General features: G+C 35.7%; 1 protein-coding gene across 1 annotated transcript; it reads left to right on the top strand.

Annotated features, from left to right (window-relative positions):
- Positions 1-3990: 3990 nt before the first annotated feature.
- Positions 3991-24924, top strand: LOC136025997 (probable methyltransferase-like protein 24). Its single transcript, XM_065702140.1, has 4 exons — positions 3991-4262; positions 9174-9477; positions 14401-14559; positions 24671-24924. The coding sequence occupies exons 1-4, from the start codon at positions 4059-4061 to the stop codon at positions 24907-24909; spliced, it is 906 nt and encodes a 301-aa protein (XP_065558212.1). The 5' UTR covers positions 3991-4058; the 3' UTR covers positions 24910-24924.
- The last annotated feature ends 881 nt before the right edge of the window (positions 24925-25805 follow it).

The raw sequence follows: 25805 nt of genomic DNA on the forward strand, positions 1-25805 counted from the left end.
TTTTTAACACGTCTTTTAAACTTGAGACTCCTACGTGTCATGGTTAATTCGTTAGTAGGCTGCTGCGATTGCTCAATCCAAGATAAAAACAACTTAAAAACAAATCTATGTTGGTTCTTTCTTTTAGTTATTTTTTTTTTTCGCCAATCAAATAAAAAACTGAAATCTTCACTCTTTTTGCAGTATAAAGTTAAATAGCCGTGCTGCCTTCCACTAATGGGATATTTTATTTTAAAGATTTTAAATTCAATGGCAATTAAGTAAATAGCGACTACTTACTGTGAAAATCACTGATTAAGTAGTAGAACAGGGCGGCATTTAAAACCAGCTATTAAAATATCGATAAATACAATATAAAAAATTTGATACGATGAATTAATAGAACCTGAGCAAAAATAAAACATTGAAAACTTTTAAGACGCTCTAATATAGTATCCTTTTATAGTATCCTTTTTCTGCTTCCCCATCTTTCTGCTCTAGAAATAACGTCAAGAGGTACCATGTCGCAGTATGACATTTTAGGAAGGAATTATGAAAACGAATTTACAAGAGACAGTACGTTGAATTAAGCCATTCAACATCCCTCTGCGATCTTGTGGTAGCCTGCTATTCCTTGTTGGAAGAATTCGAACCTAACTAAAAAGGGCTCTTACTTTGCCTCTTACTCACTCGGACTATATGTCTTAGCTTTTTCTACAATTAACCATGGATTGATGCCACGATCGGTTTGTGACTCTCTTTCATCACGTTTTTCGTCTCAATCTAGCAGAAAGACCCATAGTCATGCTTTTTTTTTACTCTCCCCAGATACGCTCGAGATTTTCAAACTTGAGCAATCTCTAATTTCAAGAGGGGGGCTCAAAACCTTCTGTTTATGGTTAGACCATGACAAATACATTGGATATCCTAAAATTACCGTTCTCTGGTAGTTTGGTCTTGTTTGGGAAAATATTGATATTCATTATGCTTAACGTAAAAAATTAAAAAACAAATATTATTATGACTAGGAGTGGGCGTTTGATATCCCAAGAGGGTTTTCAGATATTAGTTATAAAGAAACGGTATAGACTGATTTTTTTTCTTTTTTTCAATATGGTTTAGGTTGCCTAAGGAGGATCAGTTTTAATTGTTTAATTTAATGTCGACAGAGTCTCGTATTCCAAACCGTCATAAGTAGTCCCCAAAGCCGTGCCCAATTTTGATTTGGCGGTGCTGGACGCAATTATTCATGGTAGTGTCGCAACGATCAATTTACGCTTATTCTATTTATAGTAATTTATTTTTCGGTTATCTCTTATCATTTCAAAAATTGTACCTCTAATGGTTCTTATCAGAAACAAAGTTCATCACCACTAACTGTTCATTCCATCTTGCTTCTAAGTTATAATTTTTGGGATCTAAAATTCTTTTTGAGCTTCATCACCACAACCAAACCTTGGGCAGGATGAGGCATCGAGCTTAAATTCTGCCGAATATGCTTTTAATTTGAAGGATTGATAGTACAAATTGCATGAAAATTGAAATGATCCGACAAAACGAGGAATTAAAAATCAATTTTCTTGTACCCTATCTCCATGGCTACTTTATAAAAGATCAAGGGGATCTGACGACTATATCTTATTCCAAGCCTTGATTTTCTGGTCTTGTAGCCTGCTCCCACTTCTTTGAGTATTCTATACCTATTAAGTATTTCCCTGTGGTCCTTTCCCTTCATCCAATACTCTGAAAATCATGTTTATATCCATTTTATTATATTTTGTTTCCTTCAATGGCACCGCAATGAAAACTAGCTGTCAGGTCTTGCAATCTGACCTGCTACTTCTCCACTGGTACTCTACTACTTCTCTGCTAGTATACCAGCATAAAAAAGACACAGACAAGGCATTAATTTCAAATAGTTCCAACAACTCCTTTGACCCTGCTTTAGGTTGGTATATATTTAATAATCCCTCTTACACGGTACTCTTTGAAAAATCTTCACATTATTCAGTAATGATTTGAGAACAAAACAGGTGGTTCAGGAATCAATCGAAATTAGTCCCAAAATAAAAAGTGATTTCTTTTTTTTTTAAATAGGGACTTGGTAGAGTATTCACTAAATTCTTTATACCCAAATTTAATTAAAAATGATCTAACAAAATATTTTACTAAACCAATTTATAATAGTATTGAACCAGTTACAAAAAGACCTTTGAGGCTTTGCCAAAAGTGCAATTTTAGCTTTTATAACTTGCATTTAATCATTCTGTTTTGCTTTTGTTTGAATGAATCTATCATCTCACTTTATTCTATTTATCAGTCCTGGTTGAACCTCGTCGAAGTAAGGTTGCTAGGGCTGTTTTTAAAAAGTTTTCAAAAACAATATTAGTTTTAATTCTCAAATTTTAATGTAAGTTTATATATATACTAGCTGTTGGGGTTGGGGGCGCCACCCCAACAGCTAGTATATATTTAAGTATTTGATTTTTTAAGTATTTCTAGCTAATGACCAGAAAGTAAAGATCAAGCCATGTCCAGAATATTTAAAAACCTAAAAAAGTAAGCTTGGAAACAACATAGGCTGGACATTAAAATAAACGGATTAATATGCTGGTGAGACGAAAGTATATAAATTCTGACCGCATAATGGCTGTAAGAAAACCACTTCCGCTGCCAAGTCTTCACCACACTTGTGTGTACATCCCTTACAACAGAGAATATTAAATATGCCTGATGTCTGAGCAGAGAGATGGAAATGACAGTTCCGTGTACCTCCTCCCTCCAATGAAAAATCTATGTTTTTTACGATTTACGACGGTTTTGTTGAATTCTTAGTTTGTCCAGATTAGATGCAAGGAAACTTTTTTAACGAGCCGTAATCCCCCTTCTAAAACCGGTGTACAAATCGCAGCTTCCCCGGTCAAAATGAGTGTTCTTTTCTCTTTACTCTTTGACTTAAGATGCTCTCCTTTAAAAGGTTAGAATTTAAATCCTGCCTTTTCTTTTTAAGTTCTTTCGCCCAAAACAAAGGCTATGGCAAATCAAAATTTATCATAACGGTATGCTAAAATTATTCATTTGAAAATAAATAAATTAACCCTGGTTTCGCTTGAAAAGACAGCATTTCAAGGAAGTTGAACGAACTGGCTTTGAAATTTGTTTTGTTGTAATTCACGAAGGAAAAATACGGCAATTGGGTTATAAAAGTTTATTTCTTTTATAAAAAAAGGTCATCTGATGCTTGGAAGTATGCCTAAAATTTATTTAAGCGAATGTTGGAAAAACCATAAACAACTTAAGATACGGGGAAGACCAAATATCTGGTTCACGCAATCAAAAAAAATTTGGTATTTTTGTCTTATAGCCACCACACTCAAGATCTTGCATCGCGAGCATGAGACAATAGCCGGTTTTCATGGTCTTTATAACAAACAATATTAGCTTCGGCTCGGTGGGAAACTACATTTTAGCTATATTTTAATTAAATGTTTAGTTGGTATTTTGGTTTAATTGTATGTTGTATGTTGTATGTTGGTATGTTGGTATTATAAGTATTATATTTTCATCGTTATTTTGTTTTATTTCATTAGCATTAACCAAACCTGCACTTCTCGACAGAACTTGAGGGTGGTGGCTTTCAGAGCCAATTACCGAATTTTCTTTCTGCGACATATGGAGTTCAAATTCCGATTTTCGCATCAACAAAACACACAAGCTGTTTTTCTGTTGTCTAGGTTCATTTTAGTAAGGCAACGCACCTAAAACAAAATATTTTGGAGGGCAGAACACAAATATTGACATAAAAAAGTTTAATGGCGTTGTTCATTTCCTTAGAGAATAATAACTACTGAAGGAAACACACAAATAAGCCTACCCCCCCCAAAAAAAAATCAACACCCAGCCGAAAAAGTGGTATGCCTTTCACTTTACGCGGTTAAATTAAATCAATCCGCCGCAACGGCTCCTATTTTCACATACTAAATAAAAAACCAGTACATTCAACTGTATTGAAATTCTCGTCAAACTAGAAGGTTCAGTTCTTTAACGTCTGGAATTGTGGCAGTACATTTGTTTTTACCATGAAGAATCTGAGGATGTCTAATAAGTTTAGTATGAGTGGTATTGAAAGAAATGTTTGGTATATCTTAATTGCACTAGCTTGGGTTGAAATTTTAGTGTTTTTGAGCCCGAATGGCTCAAATTTCGTGGGGAAACCAAAACCCAACACCTGTCAGAATAAAGGGCACTTCAAACCAGAGCCTCATTACAATGCAGAACCATTGGTAAGTCAGAAAGTTAAACTGCTATGTGTATCTTATTAACTTTTATTTTTTAAGACCAGTATGTACCAACTATTCTAATAATTTGTAGCAAAAATTTATTCTTATCTCCCATTGTGAATATTTCTCATTTTCCTATTAATACACATTTTGGTAAATATATCAAAGCTCATATTACTGACTTACCAATAAAGTGAACATACCACTTGATACCTTTTTATGCTCTTTACGAATATAATAATTGCTTCAATTGCAAATTCAAATTTAAGCACTTTTTGACCTAACCTAACCAAAACTAACCTTATTATAATTAATTTTGGCACTGAGAAAATGTAGTATTATTTTGTCGGGAAACGACCGATAGCTCATACTTTAATTAAATAAAAAAAACTAATTTTTTTAGCTGAAAGTAAGGAGCGACATTAAAACTTAAAACGAACAGAAATTACTCCGTATATGAAATGGGTTGTCCCCTCCGCAATCCCTCGTTCTTTACGCTAAAGCTTTTAATTGTTTTAAAAAGTAGAATTGTGGCAAAGAGTCAAACTTTAGCGTAAAGAGCGAGGGATTGCGGAGGGGACAACCCATTTCATATACGGAGTAATTTCTGTTCGTTTTAAGTTTTAATGTCGCTCCTTACTTTCAGCTAAAAAATTAGTTTTTTTTATTTAATTTCTGAACGTTTTTGAATTAATGCATGTTTGGTTTTGGCTCTCCGCACATAAATTATTAAAATGAAATTTGTATATTAATTATTTTTTTTGGCTAAATGGCTTTCTCTTAGTTTTGATCGGACGACTTTGAGAAATAAGGGGTGGAGAAGGAGGCCTAGTTACCCTCCAATTTTTCGGTTACTTAAAGGCTCTTTACACTAAATCGTAAGTTTTGTCCCAATTCTTTAAGAATGACCCCTGAATCAGAAAGGCCGTAGAATAAATAGTTGAAATTACTAAAAATACTTTAGCATAAAGAGCAAGGTATTTATCTCCTCCTAAATACCTCGCTCTTTATGCTAAAGTATGACATACGATCAAAACTTTTGGATAGCAATTTTGTTCAAAATAGTTGAAAGGCCCAATAAATATGCCTCTGGGAGTTACTTGACCGCCATAGCCCATGGGGAAACGGCTATAGGTTATGCAATTTTTCTGTTGTTCACATATTATATTTTTTATTTGAAATCCTTTGTAATTTTTCATGGGTGGGGTAATTTTTACAAGGTAGGTATTTCCCGTAGGGCTGAAATTTTCTGTGTGGAATTTTCCAAGAAGGAAGGAGGGGAACTTACTACCAAGATTTGAAAAAAGATCAGACATTGAATAAAAAACAGGTTGTTTGAACCAAAAGTAAGGAGCGGCATTAAAACTTAAAATAAACTGAAATCATTCCATGTATGTTGAAAATAACGTGTTTTTTTTATTTAATACCACAAACTTACAATGTAAATAAATAAATTTGAAGTGATTCACTAAAATGAGTTCTGTTTTTTTGTAAGATAATAAAATAAAATGAAAATAAAAAACACGACGTAGAGAATCAATATAGCCAGATTTGTTCCCTGATCGAGGTGGTTTTGATTCTGAAATTATAATTAAGTTGCCCTCATCGCCTGAACGAACAAACATCAACGGAAGAAAGTAGAATATTTCACTCTAAGAATCAATATAACCTAATTTTTCTTCGAGGATTTATTGTCCTTCATAAGCTTACCTAGGCCCACCTCTTATGTATAAATTTAAAATCTACTTGTCCCTCTTCTCCACTGCGTTTTCAAAATTCCAGCTGGATCCCTCAAACCATTAATTTCTGTTCCTCTGATATTGCGGATATGGTATTTTAATAACCTAGATTAACCCTAGTGCATTTTTATTTAGAGCTGTCTATTTCCGTAAGACAAAATTCAACATCCACTTGACCCCCCTCTACCCACAACTTTCTCTTAAGATTTCATTTTAACACCGTAAGTCGTTCCCGAGACGCCACTTTGACATCCCGGCAACTCATAGTGCCTTTTGCTGTGTCTCGCTTTCTAACCGTTCATAAGATATAGGATAGACTGCAAAGACATTATTTATGTGCGAGGACTCAAAAATGGGCTAACCCATTCCGAAAAAAACGCTTCCTTCAAAACTAATTGGACTTTCCCTTGCTTAGCCTTCCTCCTTCCCTTCTCTAACAGTAGATGAAAGTTTCAACTCCGTCCCTCGACTGTTCAAAAGATACTGCAGACATAATATTTTGAGGACCTGAGGACACTCAATATCTTTCGATTCCCCATCGTCATTTTGGTAACCAGGTTGTACATGGCGTGTTTTGACTTATCTCCCTACTTAACCGTGCACAAATTATAAGTCTCAAAAGAGCTTATGGTACGAAAACATTATTTTTGCCTGGATTGGAGACAAAAGTTTTTTGTTACCTTCCCCTCCCCTAGCAATACATTTGAACTTCCTTAGCTTTCCCTCCTTCATTTGCCCAAAATTGCTTGAAAATTTCAACTCCCTCCCCTATCTCATTGCCAAGGTATTGCAGCCATGGTATTTCTGCGAACCGGATGCGGAAAATATTTCAATTTACTTCTGCTCCCATTCTTAGTTCAATGTTCAAAGCCCACTTGACCTTCACCTCTCCCGTCTCCAATACTCCCTCAATGTTTGAAGTTTCTTAAGACGTTTCTTTGACACTCTAAGTAATTCAAAAAGTTATGTGCACATCCAATTTTTACTCTTAATAATTTGGAAGTGCTTGAATCATCAAACCCCTTTAGCCGTCAATTGATGGATTATAAGTGAGGGTTTGATTCAGCCGACAGAAGAACTTAAACGATGTTCCTAACCTTATATTGTATACCAAACAATCACATTTTATTGATTAGTGCTATATGTGAGAACAAAATTGCTTCAGTTATGGTAAAAAAGGAGGCTAGTAACAAGTTCTGTATCGTATTAGAATTAACCAGGATTACTTTCTATCCCATTTGTTTGGATCATTTTGATAGACTTTGGTCTCGAGGAAGACGGCAAAGGCTATGTATGAGCATAGAATCAAATAATAAGGTAAAACTCTGCTAGACTTGGATTATACAGATCATCTGATCAAAAGATTTTTTCACATGTTGAAGGTTTAGGGTGCAAAAATAGGTTTGGAAACTAAAGTTGAGAAGACAGAGTCACTTAGATGAGGAATAAATGATGGTGAAGAGGCTTTCTGGGTAACGAGAAGATTGATCAAGTGAACATCTTCACTTCTCTAGGCAATATTATTAGTTAAAATGATGGATATAGTGAAGACACAAAAGTAGAATAACCACGGACCAGAGTTTTTTCACAGTTTGAAGAAGCTTGGTATAGCAGGAAGATAAGTTTGCGCGCCAAGATTAGAATATTGGAAGCTATAGTGCTGAGAGGGGTCAAGTATGGTTCTGCAACGTTGGTCTTTCAGAAGGCAAAAGAGGACTCGATGGATGTATTCCAAGAGATTTGCCTATAGATAGTTTAGGTTACTCGTTCAACTGACGTATTTTAAACAGTAAGCGTTAGGAAAAAATGGGCTAGGACACATTTTGCGGAGGATGACAAATTGACAGAAGATTGGCCTTTTTGGTCATCCATCTTTGACCAAATGAAAAGCAGGTTGTTTCTGAATTAGGTGGTAAAATATCCTAAGAAAGGATTTAAAGGCAACTAGAGCTTTTTGTGAGGATGTAGAGAGGGAATCTTTGGATAGATTGGGATTGAGGAGGAGCGTGCGCAGCTGTATTGGCCTCGGTTGGCTCGGTGCTGCATTGAGCTCTTAGTATTATTTTTAGTAATGGCATGATTTAATTTGTCTGTTAATCTTGGATTTTACTTTTTTTCTCTTTTCTCCCATGTTCCATGTAATTATATAATGTAAAGGTTAGAATATTAATTTCCATGCGTCTGCACGGCTCCAGTTGTTTTCCCTTAACGTAGTGATCCATATTAAAAATTGGTTGATATGTAAACTTTTTGCGATAAATAAACTAATCTGGAAATATTGATTTTTCGTCTAAGAATTTAAGCATATTTTTCACGTGGTGACGTGAGAAAACGCTGAACTCCTGCCCATCAAATTGCAATTTTGTATGCGAACTTACGTTTATGTTTTTGTTATAAAGGGCTAAATTGTACGTGGCTTGTGCTATTAGAAGTCTGGTAGCGTAGGAGCTGCTGCTCAGTTCATGTTTAGCTGTTAAGGGGAGTCGTATGTGTGATCTAATCTATTTGGGATATAGTTTACATGAGTTTGAGTTCTTTGATGGTGTACTACGATGCCTTGAGGAGCTGAGGCTTATGCAATAGATTGGTATGAAACGGAGAAAATTTCCACCTTTAGTCAATTGGAATGTACTTGTCTCAAACTGACATGTGAAGTGCTGATAAGGCTCAGACTCAGGGCGGAGCTCACAAATTTTTTAACCGAATTTATAAGACGTAAATTCGATTATATCATAGGGCTGTATCCGCGATTTTGTTTGAGGGGAGGGGGTTACAAAAATTTACAAAACACAGTCAAAATTTGTTTACATGTTTCGTTTTTGTTCCTTTTGTATGAGTCGGACAAAAACTTCAAGGGAGAGGGGTTAAATCAGATACCTCCCTGGATAAGATCCTGTAGCACAACTCACAGTCACATAAAGAAAAATTACAAAATCTGGAACATAAAACAATTTATTTGCAATATGTAACAGTACCATTTATTGCTAACATTGATTCATCCAAGTAGTTGAAAGAGGAGCAGCGTGCATAGCTGTGTTGATCTCAGGCGGCTTGGTGCCGCGGTGAGTTATTAGTAGTAGTTTTTAAATTATTATGGAGGAAGGTCATCTTAGTATATTCTATTATATTTTTTTTTTCGCCTATATCATTTGTAACGCATTTAACGCTTTTGTAGGATATTATGCGGTGGCATCAATGGAACAACTTAGGAGCATGCAAAGACCTCGAGTTTTTTGGTGGTTATATCTGGAAAGGTGCTAAGCCAAACGAAGAAAAAATGGACGGTCATAAAGCAGTTTGTCTTGATAACTCCATAAGACCCATACCTGGTGATTGCTTAGTTTATTCATTTGGAATTAAAGATGATTGGTCATTTGAAACTGCTATGCTACACTACGGATGTGAAGTCCATGGGTTTGATCCGAGTATTGATGAACCTGTACAGACGGGAGGGAAGAAATTCATTTTTCACAAAATTGGTAAGATTCTTCTGTTTAATCATCGGCATGGACGCCACTAGTTTAAGAAATGAACAACAACTTTACAATAAGTTTCACGAAGAAAAAATCGACATTCATAATATTTCACGAACAAAGAATTAGCATGCAACAAGTTTCACGAACAAAAACCAATAGGCATTATTTTTCACGAAGAAAAAAAAATCAACATACATTAGGTTTTACAAAGAAAAAAAAATCAACATACAAGTTTCACGAACACAAAATCAACACACAACCAGTTTCACGAAGTGAAAATCAACTTACAACTTTCCCGAAGAAAAAAATCAACATGATTGTTTAGTTAAACTTATTAATAAAAATAAAACTTAAGAAAATGCATGTATATATATATATATATATATATATATATATATATATATATATATATATGTATCTATAATTTTTGAAAATGCTTTAGGTGTGATGTTTTCGGCAAGTTTGATGCAATGGCAAGTTTTCGCTGTACAAATAAAAATAATGGTCATTTTTAATTCTTAAAGTTATTTGCGGGAGAAAGGTTGAAAAACCCTTAGGCGTAATAATGTAGGCCAGAGAGTGTCATCGGGCTGGTAATTTTGCCACGCTGGCCTCAGTTGCCAGAAGGATCATCGGAAGAAACGCTATTGGAAGTTTTTCATTAAGTTTAAACGATCAATTCTAGTGTAAACGGATATTTTTGTAGGAAAATGCAAGAAAAATACCTTATTTGTAATAATGCTCGCCAGAGGGTGCCTTGTGTTAGCAATTGAGTTTCACAGGCTGGGAATTGTCATGGAAAATCCCAATCTAACAATGAAATGGCAAGTTTCCACTATTCAAATTAAAAGAATGGTCATTTTAATTCACAAAGCTACTTTTGTGAGCAAAGGTTGAAAAACCCTTAGATGAGATAATTTGCGCCAGAGTGTGGCATCGGGCTGATAAATTGTGCCACTCTGGCCTCAATTGCCAAGAATCATTAGAAGAAACGCTATTGGGAAATTTTCATTAAGTTTAAACGATTGATTCCAGTGCAAAAGGATATTTTTGCATGAAAATGGCCAAAAATGTCTTATGTGTGATAATGCTTGCCAGGGGGTGCCCTGTGTCAGGCAGGCGTTCTAACCATAAAGTGGCAAGTTTCGCAGTCCAAACAAAAGAAATGGTATTTTTAGTTTACAAAGTTATTTCTGTGAGAGAAGTTAGAAAACCCTTAGGTGTGATAGTGGATGTCATCGGGTAGGATCAGCCAGTAAATGTTGTTGGGCTGGTACATTCCACCACGCTTGTTTCAATTACCAGGAATCGTCAGAAGAAACCCTATTGGAGATTTTTCATTGACTACACATTCGATATTACACGATCGGTTCTAGTTTAAACGGAAATTTTTGCAAAAAATGCCATAAAAATGCCATAAGTGTGATAATGCTTGCCAGGATATGGCGTGTGTCAGCCATTGTATTTCACAGGCTAGGACTTGCCAGAAAACAATGCCAAGAAAAAATGAAAAAAATATAGAATGAAGTCATTTGTTCTCTGCCTCTTTGAATTTACCACTAATAAATTACCCCTTCCTCTCAATAGATCTAGATTTATTGTTCAAAAGTAATAATTTTAACGCAAATTTGTATTTTTGATGTTGTTGATATAGTTATGACGAATTTTTCAGCGTTTATGTTGGTAATTCTCGATTGAATGACATTCTAGTTGAAAATATCTCCCTCCTACCTGTATAATACGAATTTCATTGTCCTAAGAATAAAGTGTTTTAATAATGCTTGTAAATTTGTTTTTATTAATAAATCTTGTACGTACAAAAAAAGCCTTCCTTTTCTTAGATCTATTGCTCCAGGATAAAACTTTAATATATTTCACTAATGCAATTTAAGCATCTTGTAGCCTATGTACATAGGTATGCTCGTTCAAGACTGCCTCCAATATAAATGTAAAATTATGTGTAGTGAAGAGGATAAGATAGAATTTTGATTACATATAATCGTGCACCGTGTTCTAGCCATAATGATACTCTTGCTTTTATTTCACCTCTGATAGCACATTCGTATTCCAATATAGTAAAAGACTATTACAAGAAATTTGTTAAGAACAATCCCCAATATTATCTGATAATACACTCTAAAGTATTGCTTAACGAGCAGGTGCGCGTCAAATGTAACCGATTTCCAGTAATTGATTTTCTCTCCCACATATCAACTATTGCAGACATAGGAAACACGCGATTCATAGATTTTTCGAAAAGTTTCCATTAAAAGTATTCCCCGAATCAAAATATTCGGAAGGCTTTCATGGTCCAGCTTTTTAGCGCACCATTCCGTTGAGGGGAAATATCTTTCGAATAACGTTGAGGGGTAAATATCTTTCCCTAACGAAACAATATTGAAGAAAATGAAATCTAAAAAAAACCTTGAAAGAAAAACAACGTCATTAAAAGAAAAATGAAACCGTGAAGGAAAAAAAATCTCTTGAAGTATTATGTAACACCCACGTTTATATCGCCATTACGTAACACCCTACAAGTGTGTCGTCCTTATTTACAAGTGGGGATTCCCAACATGATCCTGAAGAAACAAATCGCGCGAGAATGCTTCATCCTTAACACAGGTAAACATTCCCTATTAAGTAAGAACCAAAAAAATCTTAAGGAAAAACGCGTTAAGAGAAATATCTTAAAATAATTCTTGAAATGTCTTGGAACATCTTCAAAAAAGTCTTGAAGAAAAATTTCTTAAGAAATGTCTTGAAATATCTTGAAAAGCGTCTGGAAGAAAAATGTCTTTAAAACTTCTTGAAACGTCTTGAAACATCTTGGAAAACGTCTTGGAGAAAAATGTCTAAAAAACGTCTTGAAATGTCTTTAAGTGTCTTGAATGAATGTCTTCTAGGAGAAGGAGTAATCATGTGACGTCACCGTCAAATCAATCAAACTTATTTAGACAGGATTTTTTCAAATGTCAACTTATTTACTGTAGCCTTGCCAAATGGCCGCTTTAAATGAATTTCTAGGTGGTATTCCAAAGCAAATCTACAATTATCTCTTCATAACTCACACCACAATTATTATCTTTTCATACTCCATTGTCACATTTCATGTCTAATCATAATGGGCAATAAAATTATTTATTTATTTTTATAATATCTTTGTGTTTTAATTGTAATATCCGTGGGTAAACTAGTAACGCTTACATGGGGTTTGTTCTTCATGGATTCATCTTTTATTTCTTTTCTGGTAATCTCTGCTAGTGCCCATTTTATTTTACTTGCGATTTCGCTGTTTATTAAAATATTATTTTTACATTGGTAACAGTTTCGGTACCTAGACAAGATATATTGGATGACATTAGTAGATAGGTATGCTTTTCTTGTTTTTACCTTTCGGTGAATGGTAATAGTAGGAGGAGGGTGATAAGATTTATCTAGTGGTAACATGTTACCATCAGCAGCATAACGAAGTTAGCCTTCATCATTAGTTAAAAGTTCTATGTTTGCGCTCTCTTTCAACACTAACTTCTCTGGTGATGTTACTCTCTCAGATCCACCTCTATAGCAATTTGATTTTCTCGGTACTCCAAAGAAATTTGACTCCATACTGTCATGACAATGCACGCATATATATTCAATACTGTGATCCTTAGGACTCGTTTCATAATTTAAATATTTCTCTATGTCGGTATTTAATGCTACTACAACACTATTGTGTACACGCGTCTACTTGGAATATTTCATCTTCACTTACTTTTAAAATAGGGTGTAGATGTTTACCCTTTGGATGCACAAATAATACTGAAGCAAACCGTAAGATCCATCAAGCCACGCAAGATTACGTCACACCCATAAAATTACAGGTCGCGCAATTCTTATTATCTAACAAACATCTGCACCATGAAGAAAATTAATAACACCTGCGTTTTAAGGGAATCGCCGCTAAACTTCTTCTTGATCTTAAATCATTAAGGAAGAAAGGAGTAGTGGTTATGGACATGTTTTAAAATAATGATGGAATACTACTATAATATTCGTTCACTTCAAAACGGACCAGACAAAGGGCTGGTATAGGCAAAAAAAACTTTTCTCGGCCATTTCTTATAGGAAAATGGTCAAAGGATTTTGAGAGAGGGCTCTTTCTATTAGAAATTCAAATTTTTATGTTTTTTTAAGGGTCAAAATTAATTTGAGGGCCATTAGCCTCCCTCTCGTGTCGTTTTCTGCTACCGAGCTCCCTCCTAAATCTCATGACATTAACTACTACTATTTGAGATGGTCATTTTGTTCCGAAACATTGAAGGGTCTAACGCGTGTACCTCTCTCTAACATTCAAAGCTATGGGAGTTAGGAAGATGAATTTATGCCTCGAATTTTAACTGGAGGAGGGGACAGAGAAGGATAAACATATTTTGTGCGACCAGAATCTGTTTGCAGTGAAGTAGTAATGATAATCGAAAGACACCATATTTACTTAAATTAATAAAAAAAATATCTCCATTACTTCCTGAATAGCTTAGTAGAGGAAATTGAAACTTTCAGAAAGCACTGCGGAGCCAGTGGGCCTTATATTTCGACTTGGCAAAGGGGCAGGGGTAAATCTAAGGACTCAATAAGTTTCCAGGCTATCAATATAGCACATCTGCACTACATAGACAAGCCAAGTTTTTCTTGAAGACCAGAAATAAAAGAGCGGGTGTGGACAAAAATGAATTCGTTTAGTACGGACTAAAATTGTTTTCAGTGACTAAAGAACTGCCCGAAACTACAACATTACTTTCGGGTGGTAGAACTGACAAAAATGAAAAAGAAGAAGATAAAATGTTAATGTGATCGAATCGAAATAGGAAAATTCCAGCGAAAAAAAATCTTCTTCTAAAATGCACGGTGGTCCTTACAATTTGTAATTTGGTTCCATTTTTTTAGGTCTTCAAGGAAAAGATGAGGTTAATGGTAATGGCTGGCAGCTTATGAGTTTCAAATCCATCGTAAAACTGCTAGGGCATGAAAATCGTATAATTGACGTTGTCAAAATGGACATTGAAGAATCTGAATATGAAGCTATACCAAATATGATTATTACAGGTAAGATAAATCTAATATTAAGCAGAGAGACTATGGCATCAAAAACTAACAAAAGAACAATTTTGATACGCGGAAACAAAACAGACACACATATTACATACTATAATACACATAAGCAAATTTGATAAATTAAACACAAAATATTATTTTTCAAATCAATTCCAGCGCATCCAAATTTTCGTTATAGCAATATTACGTAACTAACGTATGCTTAGTTACGTAATGCTTAGTTACGTATGCGTAGTTACGTAACTAACGTAACTAACACTCGGTCTATGTCCCCTTCCCAGAATAAACATTGACTACTTAAATTAGATTTAATCGCATTTTTTATAGGAAAATAGTAAATCTGTCTTTTCCACCCCTCTAGAGATTAGATGTAAATATAGTTAAATCAATCTGATGAGAAAAAGGGATCCTTATTTGTGATCTGCTTGTCCAACTGAAGCGGTATTAGAGCGTTCAATTTAGTGGACAGAGAGATGGTCTCTTAGCTAATTGAGTAATGCTAGGGTGAACTTCTGGCAGCGTGCAATAATTAAGCTTTATCTCACGTACCTGAGTATGTCATGTTTATCCAGCTATTTGAATAAGCTTCAATCAGCAGTTTAATAGGGTAAAAGATTTTTACAGTAAAACATATATTTTAATGCGAGAAAATAAGACTATGGAATAGCGGGGGAACAGGGTTTTACTCGTTAATTTCATATAGAGAATTATAGTAGGTCCTATTTGAGTATAATTTAACACCCCTCGTTTTTGGTGGCAGGGGGGAGGGAGTATCCTTAACACACATAGAGGCTTACCTACATAAAAGCATAGATCCATCCTTAAAAAAAAAATTTGGTGTGTCACTGTTCATCTTGAAAGCTACAATAATCCTCTGACACCGGGGTTTTTCTCCCCGTAAGCAAAGGAAATACCGGGTCGCTATATGAGTAAATAAGTCTTGTATAATGGTTTGTCTTTGTTCTTAAAAAATCAATACAGGACCACGTAACACTTCGTCTTTGTTCTCGGAAATGACGGAAAATTCCTTTGTCTGCTAACAACAACAAAAAGAAAGGGTTCCATGTGTAAAACAGAAAAAAAAACTCTGTAAACATTGGAACAAAGATCAATTTGAACGATGTACCTACTTGAGGGGCCTGAGGTTTTTCCCCTACATCCTTAGGTTTTTCAGCAACTGTCCACCAAGGAAAAACCTATGGAACTTAACGTGATGTACGCGTCTGCATTTTGATTGGCGGGCCCCTAGAGTTTTTTTCTTGGCCCTCTTTTGTTTTTAAAATAATTAACATAGCAAACAAAGAAAAAACACTCCATTTTAGGAAACAAACACCTACATCTTGAAGAAAACACTCCCTATTAAAATCTCAGATTTTAAATCTCAGATTTCGCAGATATAAATATCTGCATCTCGAAGAAAAATAATAACACATGTTTTTTGAAGTCACGTTAAAAAAAGTGTCGCGATCAGGATTCAAAGGGGATGGGCCCCGGTCAAAGGCGAGTGCCTATGGCGATACCACTGGCACCTTTTCACACTGAACTTCATAGAAATCCCACTTTGAGTTAGTTTTTTTAAGTTTTTGTTTTAGTTCTGTTATGGAAGACAAATGAGGGCTCTGAGAACGGGGACTGACAGAGTCCTCGTACTGAAGGAGTCAAGATCTGTTTTGTCAGAAAAATGACATTGAAAAGGTTTCTGGAATTAAATTGGAACGACGTAAAAAGTTAAACTCAGCTTAAGAGGGGAAGAATAGTGAGATGGTGTTGATCACTTAAACAGTTGTTAATCGTGACTGCTCCGACAGGAATGACGATTCAGGTCTATAAGAAAATTGATCTTTTCAGGAAGTGAGGGCAGAGAGGGAATTCGTACGGGGAAGCAGGTAATAAGAAGGGAAAATGGCTAGTTGAGTCACAGAAGGTCGATTAACATATTAAGAGGTTGGGTATAATGCACCAACTGGAATGCTTATGTCAAAGGGAGAAAGTGAGCAGACGCAAGCTAAAAGGTTTGCATCCAAACCTTTAAGAAAAGTCTGCCATTTTTTTCATCCATTAAAATATACTAAAAAAAACAATTGAACTGGTTCATGACACCGGCAAGCAATCCATATCGCTCCTCTTCATTCAGATTGCAATCATTAATGCTCTTTAACACCATAGGGAAACCAGAATAACAAAAATCATATAAACTCTCTGGAAAATCCAAGAAAATCAGAGACAGCTTTACCTATTGTAAATACCATAAGACTTCAATGTTTTATTATTTATTTATTTATTTCCCAGAGGCACTTCATATGACAGGAATGGTTGCATAAACTTCGAAGTGGGCTCATTTGATTGGAAATCAAAAGTTCTAGTGCCCTTTTTAAGAGTCAAAGTGATAAGAGGGCAACTAGCCCCCTCCCACACCCTTTTTACCCCAAATGCATCAGATAAAGAACTTTGAGATGGTCATTATGATAAAAATAGTTCAAAGGTCAGATAAGAAAACTCTATTTTCAACAAAACCCCCATAGGCCCGGGGGCAGGCGTTGTAAGTTATACCTTGGGGCATATATAGTTCTTATGGAAGAAATGCTCGTATAAACTTCAGAGAGGGCTCATTTGATTATAAATTGAAAGCCCTGGATAACTTTTTAAGAGTCTAAAGTGATCGGAGGACATCTAGCCCCTCCCCCACGCCCTTTATTCCCCAAATGCATCAAAGTAAAATCGTGAGATAACTATTTTGTTAAAAATAGTTTCAAAGGTTAGGTAAAAAAAAAACTCCGGTGTCGAGACAATACTCTAGGGCCCGAGGACAGTCGTTGTAAGTTATGCCCTGGGGGCATATAGGGTTCTTTTTGAAGGGATGCTCGTATAAACTTCAGAGAAGGTTTATTTGATTGGATACTGAAAGTTATAGTTCACTTTTCAAGGGTCGAAAGTGATTGGACAGTTGCCCTATCTCCCATGTGCTTTTTTCCCTCAATTGCATCAGATCAAATTTTGAGCTAGCCATTTTGCTAGAAATAGCCAAAAAGTCAGATAAAAAAATCTGGTGTCAACACATAGCCCGGGGGCAGGCGTTATAGTTATGACCTGGGGGTATATATGGTTCTTATGGAAGGGTACTCGTATAAACTTCAGAGAGGGCTCATTTGGTTGGAAAATGATTTACTTTTTAAGAGTCAAAAGTAATTGGAGGGCAGCTATCCCCCCACCCTTTTCCCCCAGATGTATCAGAGAAAAATTTTGAGATAGCCAGCGTGTTAGAAATGATTAAAAGGTCAGGTAACAAAATTCTGGTGTCGACACTACCCCCTAGGGTCCGGGGCAGGCGTTGTCAGTTATGTCTTGGTTCTAGTTCATTTTTTAAGAGTCAAAAGTGATAGGAGAGTTGCTAGTCTGCCTTATACCCTTTTTTCTCCAAATGTATCAGCTAAATATTTTTAGATAGCCATTTCTTAAAAAATAGTCCCAACATCAAATAATTAAACTCTCGTGTCGACACAACCCCCCAGGTCCCGGGGACAGGCGTGGTAAGCTATGCCCTAGGAGTATATATGGTTCTTATGGAAGGGAAATTTCAGAAACTTCAGAGAGGGCTCATTTGATTCGAAATTGAAAGATCTACGCACTTTTTAAGAGTCAAAAGTGAACGGGGGGCAGCTAGACACCCGCCTCCCCCTCACGCTCTTTTTCCCCCAAATGCGTCAGAGAAAATTATGAAATAGCCTTTTTGTGCTCGTAGAAACTTCAGAGAGGGCTCATTTGATTAGAAATTTAAAGTTCGAGTTCACTTTTTAAGAGCCAAAAGTGATTGCAGGACAGCTAGCCCACCCCCATCCTTTTTCCCAAAATGGACCAGAGAAAAATTTTGAGACAGACTTTTTGTTAACAAGTAGTTCAAAGGTCAGATAAAAAAAAACTTCGGCGTCAAAACAACCCCCCAGGTAGCGGGGGCAGGCGTTATAAGTTATGCCACGGGGCATATATTGTTCTTATGGAAGGGACACTCGCATTAACTTGAGAGAGGGCTCATTTGATTGGAAATTGAAAGTTCTAGTTCACTTTTTAAAATCAAAGATGATCGGAGGGCAGCTAGCCCCTGTCCCCCTTGTTGGTCTTTTTTCTCAGAGAAAAATTTGAGATAGAAATTTGGTTAAAAGTAGATCAAAGGTCAGGTAAAAAAAAAACTCCAGTGTTGAAACAACCCCCAAGGATCCTGGGGCAGGTGTTCTAAGCTATGACCAGTGGACATATATGGTTCTTATGGGAGGGACGCCGTTGTAAACTTCAGAGTGGGCTCATTTGATTGGAAATTGAAAGTTCTAGTTCGCTTTTTTAAGAGTCAAAAGTGATCGGAGAGCAGCTAGTTCTCCGCTTCTTTTTTCCTCAAATGCATCAGATAAAAATTTCGAGTTGTAGTTCATTTTTAAGATTCAAAAGCGATCGGAGGGCAGCTAGCAGCCCATCCTTTTTCTCCAATTCATCAGAGAAAAAATTTGAGATAGCCACTTTGTTAAAAATAGTTCAAAGGTCAGATAACAAAAACTATAACGTCGGCACAACCACCCAGAGCCCAGGGTCAGGCGTTTTAAGCCCTGGGGCATATATGGTTCTTATGGAGGGACGCTCGTATAAACTTAAGAGAAGATTCATTTGAAATTGAAAGTTCTAGTTCACTTTTTAAGAGTCAAAAGTGATCGGAAGGCAGCTAGACCCCCCTCCTCCTCACGCTCTTTTTCCCCAAATCCTTCAGAGAAAATTTTAGGTAGTCATTGTGTTAACAATAGTTAAAACTAACACCCCTCACGCCCTTTTTCCCAAAACCCATCCTATAAAAATTTTGAGATGGGTATTTTTTTTTTTTTTTTAATAGAAACATCAGATAACAAAACTCCGGTGTCGACACAACTCCCAGGACTCAGAGGAAGATTGTACGTTGTGCCCTGGGAGCATATGGTTAGATATGGAAGAAATTTTCAATTGGAAATAATAATTTCTAATGCCTTTTTTAAGAGTCAGACGTGATTGGCCGGTATCGAGCCCTCCCCCTTTCCACGAATTATTTCCCAGTAGAGTCAGTAAATAGTTAAGAGGTAAATTAATTAAAATAAACAGTTCTCAGGGGGGGTCGATAATACCACCCACTGTCCCCTGGGCAAGGGCTGTAAATTATTCAAGCTGGCCGATGTTCATACGGGGTAGCCTAATCGCATAGACTTTTGAAAAGCCTCATCTGATTTGAATTAAAAGTTTGATCTCCACTTTTAAGAGTCAAGAGTAGTCTGATGGTAGCCCACCCCCATTCTTATTTTTTTTAAGTACTTTCGATCAAAATTTTGAGTTAGCTATTTTGTTCTAAATCTTCCACATGTCAAATAGCTATGGCTACGGGTTTAACCCCCCCAACCCTGGGGGAAGGTTGTTATTTATACTAGCAGTCCATTGTTAACATATACAGCTTCTATGGAAGGTGTGGTCGTATAACTTTGGAGGAAGTTCATTCGATGCGATATTAAAATTTATTATACCCTTTTTAAGAATCGAAAATGATCAAAAAACAACAAGCCTTTGCCTTTCCCTTGTGCCTTTTCCCTCCAAATGCATTTGATAAAATTTTGAAATAGTCCCCAAGGAAAGGATTGTAACCTATGTAAGTTGCCCATTATTAGAAAATAAGTTTTTTACGGAAGTTTTCGTCGTATTAACTTTGGAGGGGGCTCACTTGACCAGATAAAGAAACTTTGAGTGCTTTTTAAGAGCCAAAAGTAATCAATGGGCAATTAGTCCACGCCCCACAATCCTAAAGGGCATCCGGTCAAAATTTTGAGATGAGCCATTTCGTTCAAAATACTTCAAAAGCCAAACAAACATCCGGGTTTGACCCCCTCCCTGGGAAAATGACCCTGAGTTACGGAACTTGTTTAGTGTTAATTTGATACTTTGTTTACCTTGATACCTTGTTTACCTAGATGCTTTCTTTACTTTGATACTTTGGTACTTTGATGCTAGTTTTGATACTTTTATGAAGGTTGATGTTGAAAAAAAATTATTTCGAAATAAGGCATTTTATAAAAACTTGAAACTTTTGCAATTAAAAACGAATAAAATTTAATGAAAAAAACTTTCTAAAAAGGAGTTTTTTAAGAAAAATATAGACTATATTAAACTTAAGATCAGCAGATACAAATACCTGTTCTATTCAAACTAGAAACGACAATTACCATTTAAGAATAAATGAAACCCAAAACGAAAAGAAATGAAACAAACAATCATAGCAAACAAACATACAATAGATAATAATATAAATGAATAAATAAATCATAAAACGAGTGAAACGTAAACTGAATTTGCAAGTCAAGCTTGAAACGAACAAAAATTACTACAGACAAGAGTTTTGGTTTCGCTTCGTTCCCTCACTGTAAAAGTCTTAAACCTACTGCGTCATTGGCGCTTTACTGAAAACTAAATGTGTCTCGTACAGTCTTGGAAAGTACAAATAAATCAAACTGAATATCTGATACATAACGATATGAATAGTTGAAAGATAATCAGTTAAAGATTTTATATCGCTGTAATTTTTTATTTTCAATTTCAATACTGTAACAACTGGAAAAGAAAATATTTGTAATAAAGTACTTTTTCAGTGAAGCGTCAACGACCGAGTAGGCTTTAAACTTTTACATTTAGGGAAGGGGGCAGTATCCAGAATCTTTTTTGTAGTGAAACTATATTTTTCTTGAACAGTCTTATAAAGAACTAATAAAATTAAACTCAATATTTTATATATAAGGATATTAATTGCTGAAAGATCATCACTTTAAAATCAATTCTACTCTAATTTTTATGTTTATTTTCAATGTTATAATAAGTACAAAAGAAAATATTTGTAATATAATTCGTTCATTTTACTTTTTATGTCGTTTGCTGGTGTGCATAAAAAGCGTTTAATTACTGCATACCAGGAAAATGTAGGTTTTTGCACTAGTACAGTAGTTGCAAATTGTAAGTCAAACAGTTCGTGGTAACGAACTGTAGTAAGGAGCGACCCGGCTCAATAGTAACCAAAAGTCTAAAAAATGGAATTTTGGTACCAATAGCTACATCAAAAGAATCGCATTTTAATGCTGATTTTAAATATATAAGTTTCATCAAGTTTAGTCTTACCCATCAAAGGTTACGAGCCTGAGAAAATTTGCGTTATTTCATAAAATAGGGGGAAACACCCCCTAAAATTCATAGAATCTTAACGAAAATCACACCATCAGATTCAGCGTATGAGTGAAACCTAATGTAGAAGTTTCAAGCTCCTATCTACAAAAATGTGGAATTTTATATTTTTTGCCAGAAGGCAGATTACGGATGCATGTTTATTTTTTTTTTCCCCAGGGGTGATCGTATCAACCCTGTTGTCCTAGAATGTTGCGAGAGGGCTCATTCTAATGGAAATGAAAAGTTCTAGTGCCCTTTTTAAGAGACCAAAACATTGGAGGGCACCTAGGCCCCCTCCCACGCTAATTATTTTCCCAAAGTCAACGGATCAAAATTCTGAGATTTTATTCAGCGTAGTCGAAAAACCTTATAACTATGTCTTTGGGGACGACTTACTCCCCCACAGTCCCCGTGGGAGGGGTTACAAGTTCAAAACTTTGACCAGTGCTTACATATAGTAATGGTTATTGGGAAGTGTACAGGCGTTTTCAGGAGGATTTTTTGGTTGGAGGCAGGGGTTGCGAAGAGGGGAATATGCCGGGGGAACTTTCCATCGAGGAATTTGTCATGGGGAAAGAAAATTTCCATGAAGGGAGCGCAGGATTTTTTAGCATTACTTAAACAAACAATGAAAAAGTTTTTTTTCAGCTGGAAGTAAGCAGCAGCATTAAAACTTAAAACGAACAGAAATTAATACCCATATGAGGGGCTCACCTCCTCCTAATACCGCGCTCTTTACGCCAAAGTATTTTTAGTAATTTCAACTGTTTATTCTGCGGCTTTTGTGATTCAGGGGTCATTATTAATGAATTGGGACAAAATTTATGCTTTAGTGTAAAGAGCGAGGTACTGACGAGGGGGCAAACCCCCTCATATATGTAATAAAAACATAAGAATACAAAAGTTCCTTACGTAAGCTAATTTATAAGTTACGTATATCTTTTACTTATAAAAAGATTCGTAAAAAATTAAAAGTTCTAGTTGCCTTTTTAATTAACCGAAAATCGAAGGGCAACTAGTCTTCCTCCGCCGCTCTTTTTTTCTCAAAACCATTCGATCAAAATTATGAGAAATCCATTTAGCCAAAAAAAAAAAAAAATATACAAAATTCGTTTTAATTGTTCCTCTGCGGAGAGCCAAAATCAAAACATGCATTGATTCAAAAACGTTCAGAAATTAAATTAAAAAGAAAGTTTTTTAAATGAAAGTAAGGAGCGACATTAAAACTTAAAACGAACAGAAATTACTCCGTATATGAAAGGGGCTTTTCCTTCTCAACGCCCCGCTCTTTACGCTAAAGTTTTTTACTGTTTTAAAATGTAGAGTTAAGAGAAAGAGTCAAACTTTAGCGTAAAGAGCGGGGCGTCGAGAACGAAAAGCCCCTTTCATATACGGAGTAATTTCTGTTCGTTTTAAGTTTTAATGTCGCTCCTTACTTCCATTTGAAAACTTTTTTTATTTAATGTCTAGTAAAGCTAGTATCTAGTAAAGCTAGCATCTAGGAAAGATATTTAAAGTAAAATCTTCTTAAACAGTAATATTAAGAAAGCATCGCTTAGTGTTCACAGCAAGAAATATTCTGGCACTACGAGAAAGAATGAACGAAAGAAAAAGTTTATTTGAGCCCTACGGCCAAACATGACATGATTTAATAATACAAGACTGCACAGCACACACACTCAATATAAAACAATTCTTATTTTCATTCACTCGGGATCGACAAGGCCTCTTTCGCCTTTTCCATATATCGTGTCATTTTGCATATGGTTCCAGGCTTCGAAGACCTCAGGATATCAGAAAGTAGCACCAACCGATGGTCCCCCCAAATTTCATCCCTAAGACTTTCAAGCTCCTGGCACTCCATGAGGAAATGGGCTAATTTATTACGAGAGGCTTCAGAAAATCTATCTTTAAATCTACTTACCACGGACGTGTGAACAGCTTTCAAAACATATACACCGTAGCAGATCGATGTATTTACATAACGCAATCGAATGACAGCAATTCCCTAGTGTGGCCGAGGATGTCTTATCGGCCTATACGGTAACTTGTCCGGCAACTAATAATTATATCCGGCAATTAATATGCGGCTTATCGGCCAAAAAAACTATAACTTATATCTGACTTATCCAGCAACAAATTATAACTTATATCTGGCTTATCTGGCAACAAACACTCATCCAGCAACTTGTTTACAGAAACGCTATGGATAAGTGGGCGAATAATAAAACTAGTCGCGTGCAATCCAATGTAAACATAAGTTATTTACAAATGCCTTAAGGTGGGCCGCAATTCATAATTTACTGTCCCTTCCTGGTCTTTGCACATAGTTCCATAATTTTTTATTTTCAAAGAGACTGAATTTTTTCTTTACAAATGACATCATTTATCCTCGGTTGTTTTACATTATGTGAAGATAGCAGGTGTAACTAATCAAATGTAACGACTAATCCACACCGTTTCAAGCAAAAGTTCTCCTGACCTCTGACCTCTTTTACGAACCACAAAATGCTAAGGATAAGTAATCACGCTTGTCGTATAAGTGATCTTGGGATGCTCGAACGCACTATCCGTGATCCAAGATAGCTATCTCAAATGACCTTCTAGTAGCAGAAAACTGCTGGAGGAACAGGCCACTCTTAAATTAAGTCTTCTAGTTATTTTTACAGTTAGATGCGACGAATTTAAAAAAAAACCTGTCATATATAAGAATTTTTCCAATAAAAAATGTTTTTTAGAAGTGGGTGGACCGTAAGGATCAGCTTGGCTAACGAAGAATTCAAATAAGGACTCTTTATTTACTGAAGCCAGGATAGTCCATACAGAATGCTTGTCATAACGACTGATGTCAAATAAATCAAAACTTATAATAAACTATGACGTCTTTTCTTTCTAGGTGTCACGGGACAAATCAAACAGATAGCTCTTGAAACTCACAACTGGTCCATGGATGAAGCAGACCGAGAAAGATACCATTACAAGTATCAGCAACTTTGGAAATTGGAAAAACACGGATTCGTTAGGTTTTCATCCCAGCCAGGAGTGTATACAAACAGAATAAATAACATAGCGAATATGAGTGATTTCTATGCTTATGAGTTGGCTTGGTATAATCCCAAATTTTACATAGAATAAATTTGCTTTAGCTAAGCCTTTAGTTTGTTTTTTTAACTGTAAATATACGCGTTATTTTTTTATCTTGAATAACGGAGTGCTCGTTATTCAACAACAGAGGTAAGCACTGATCATGCAAGCAATGTCGACTTTGCTGTATATTAACATTTGAAGCTAGATGGAATCTGCATTACTGATATTCATGATCTGGCAAACGAACGGAGGAATGCAAATAATCCAAGCCAGTAATAAAATAATTATGTTTCTTGTTTTCATTTTTGTCCCAACTTCGAATAATTACCCTCATGGCTTTTAAAGATATGTGAATTTGTGATTTTTCTTCATTTTGTAGATTAACAATGTCATGAATGAATGGCATTTTTTTCAAACATTACAATATCATAACTGAAACACCATCAGTAATGCTAATCCATTGAAATAAATCGATTATGAGGATTGAAAGCATGATCAGTTTTGAGATAGTCTGTATTATTATTACGCACGATACCTTTCACTAGATGTTCTTACAAGTAAACTTCACTCTCTGTCCGCAGCAGAAATATAGATAATAAAAAGTAGAGAAAAGTCCTGTGCTCTACGTTCAAGATTTTTGAAACACATTGACCTAAGCCACTTTTCATGACTCCGCCCATACGCATGCACACTGACAAATGTTTAGCGTATCGCGACAAACTACTGAACCTATTGCTCTGACGGCTTAGGAACCTTCCCGAACTAGCACGCTTTGATGTTGCATCATTTTTGAGAAACTTTTTGCTACTATTCGTTGTATATATTTTTACTGCGCTTTCCATCGGATGTTCGCAACTGGCGCTTTGTCACCTGAGCTTGTTGGCCTAACTGCAGTGATCAAGGCTTTTGGCATTTTGATCATAGTAGCGTTTCTATATTCCACT

Source organism: Artemia franciscana, chromosome 4 (genome assembly GCF_032884065.1).
Source record: "Artemia franciscana chromosome 4, ASM3288406v1, whole genome shotgun sequence".
In the NCBI taxonomy this organism is placed as follows: Eukaryota; Metazoa; Arthropoda; class Branchiopoda; order Anostraca; family Artemiidae; genus Artemia; species Artemia franciscana.

Bases quoted from the DNA above. Each gene is read 5' to 3' on its own strand.
- LOC136025997 (XM_065702140.1), top strand. From the start codon at position 4,059: ATGAAGAATCTGAGGATGTCTAATAAGTTTAGTATGAGTGGTATTGAA. The intron at 4,263-9,173 runs GTAAGTCAGAAA...ACGCTTTTGTAG, and splicing joins ATTACAATGCAGAACCATTG to GATATTATGCGGTGGCATCA. The intron at 9,478-14,400 runs GTAAGATTCTTC...CCATTTTTTTAG, and splicing joins ATTCATTTTTCACAAAATTG to GTCTTCAAGGAAAAGATGAG.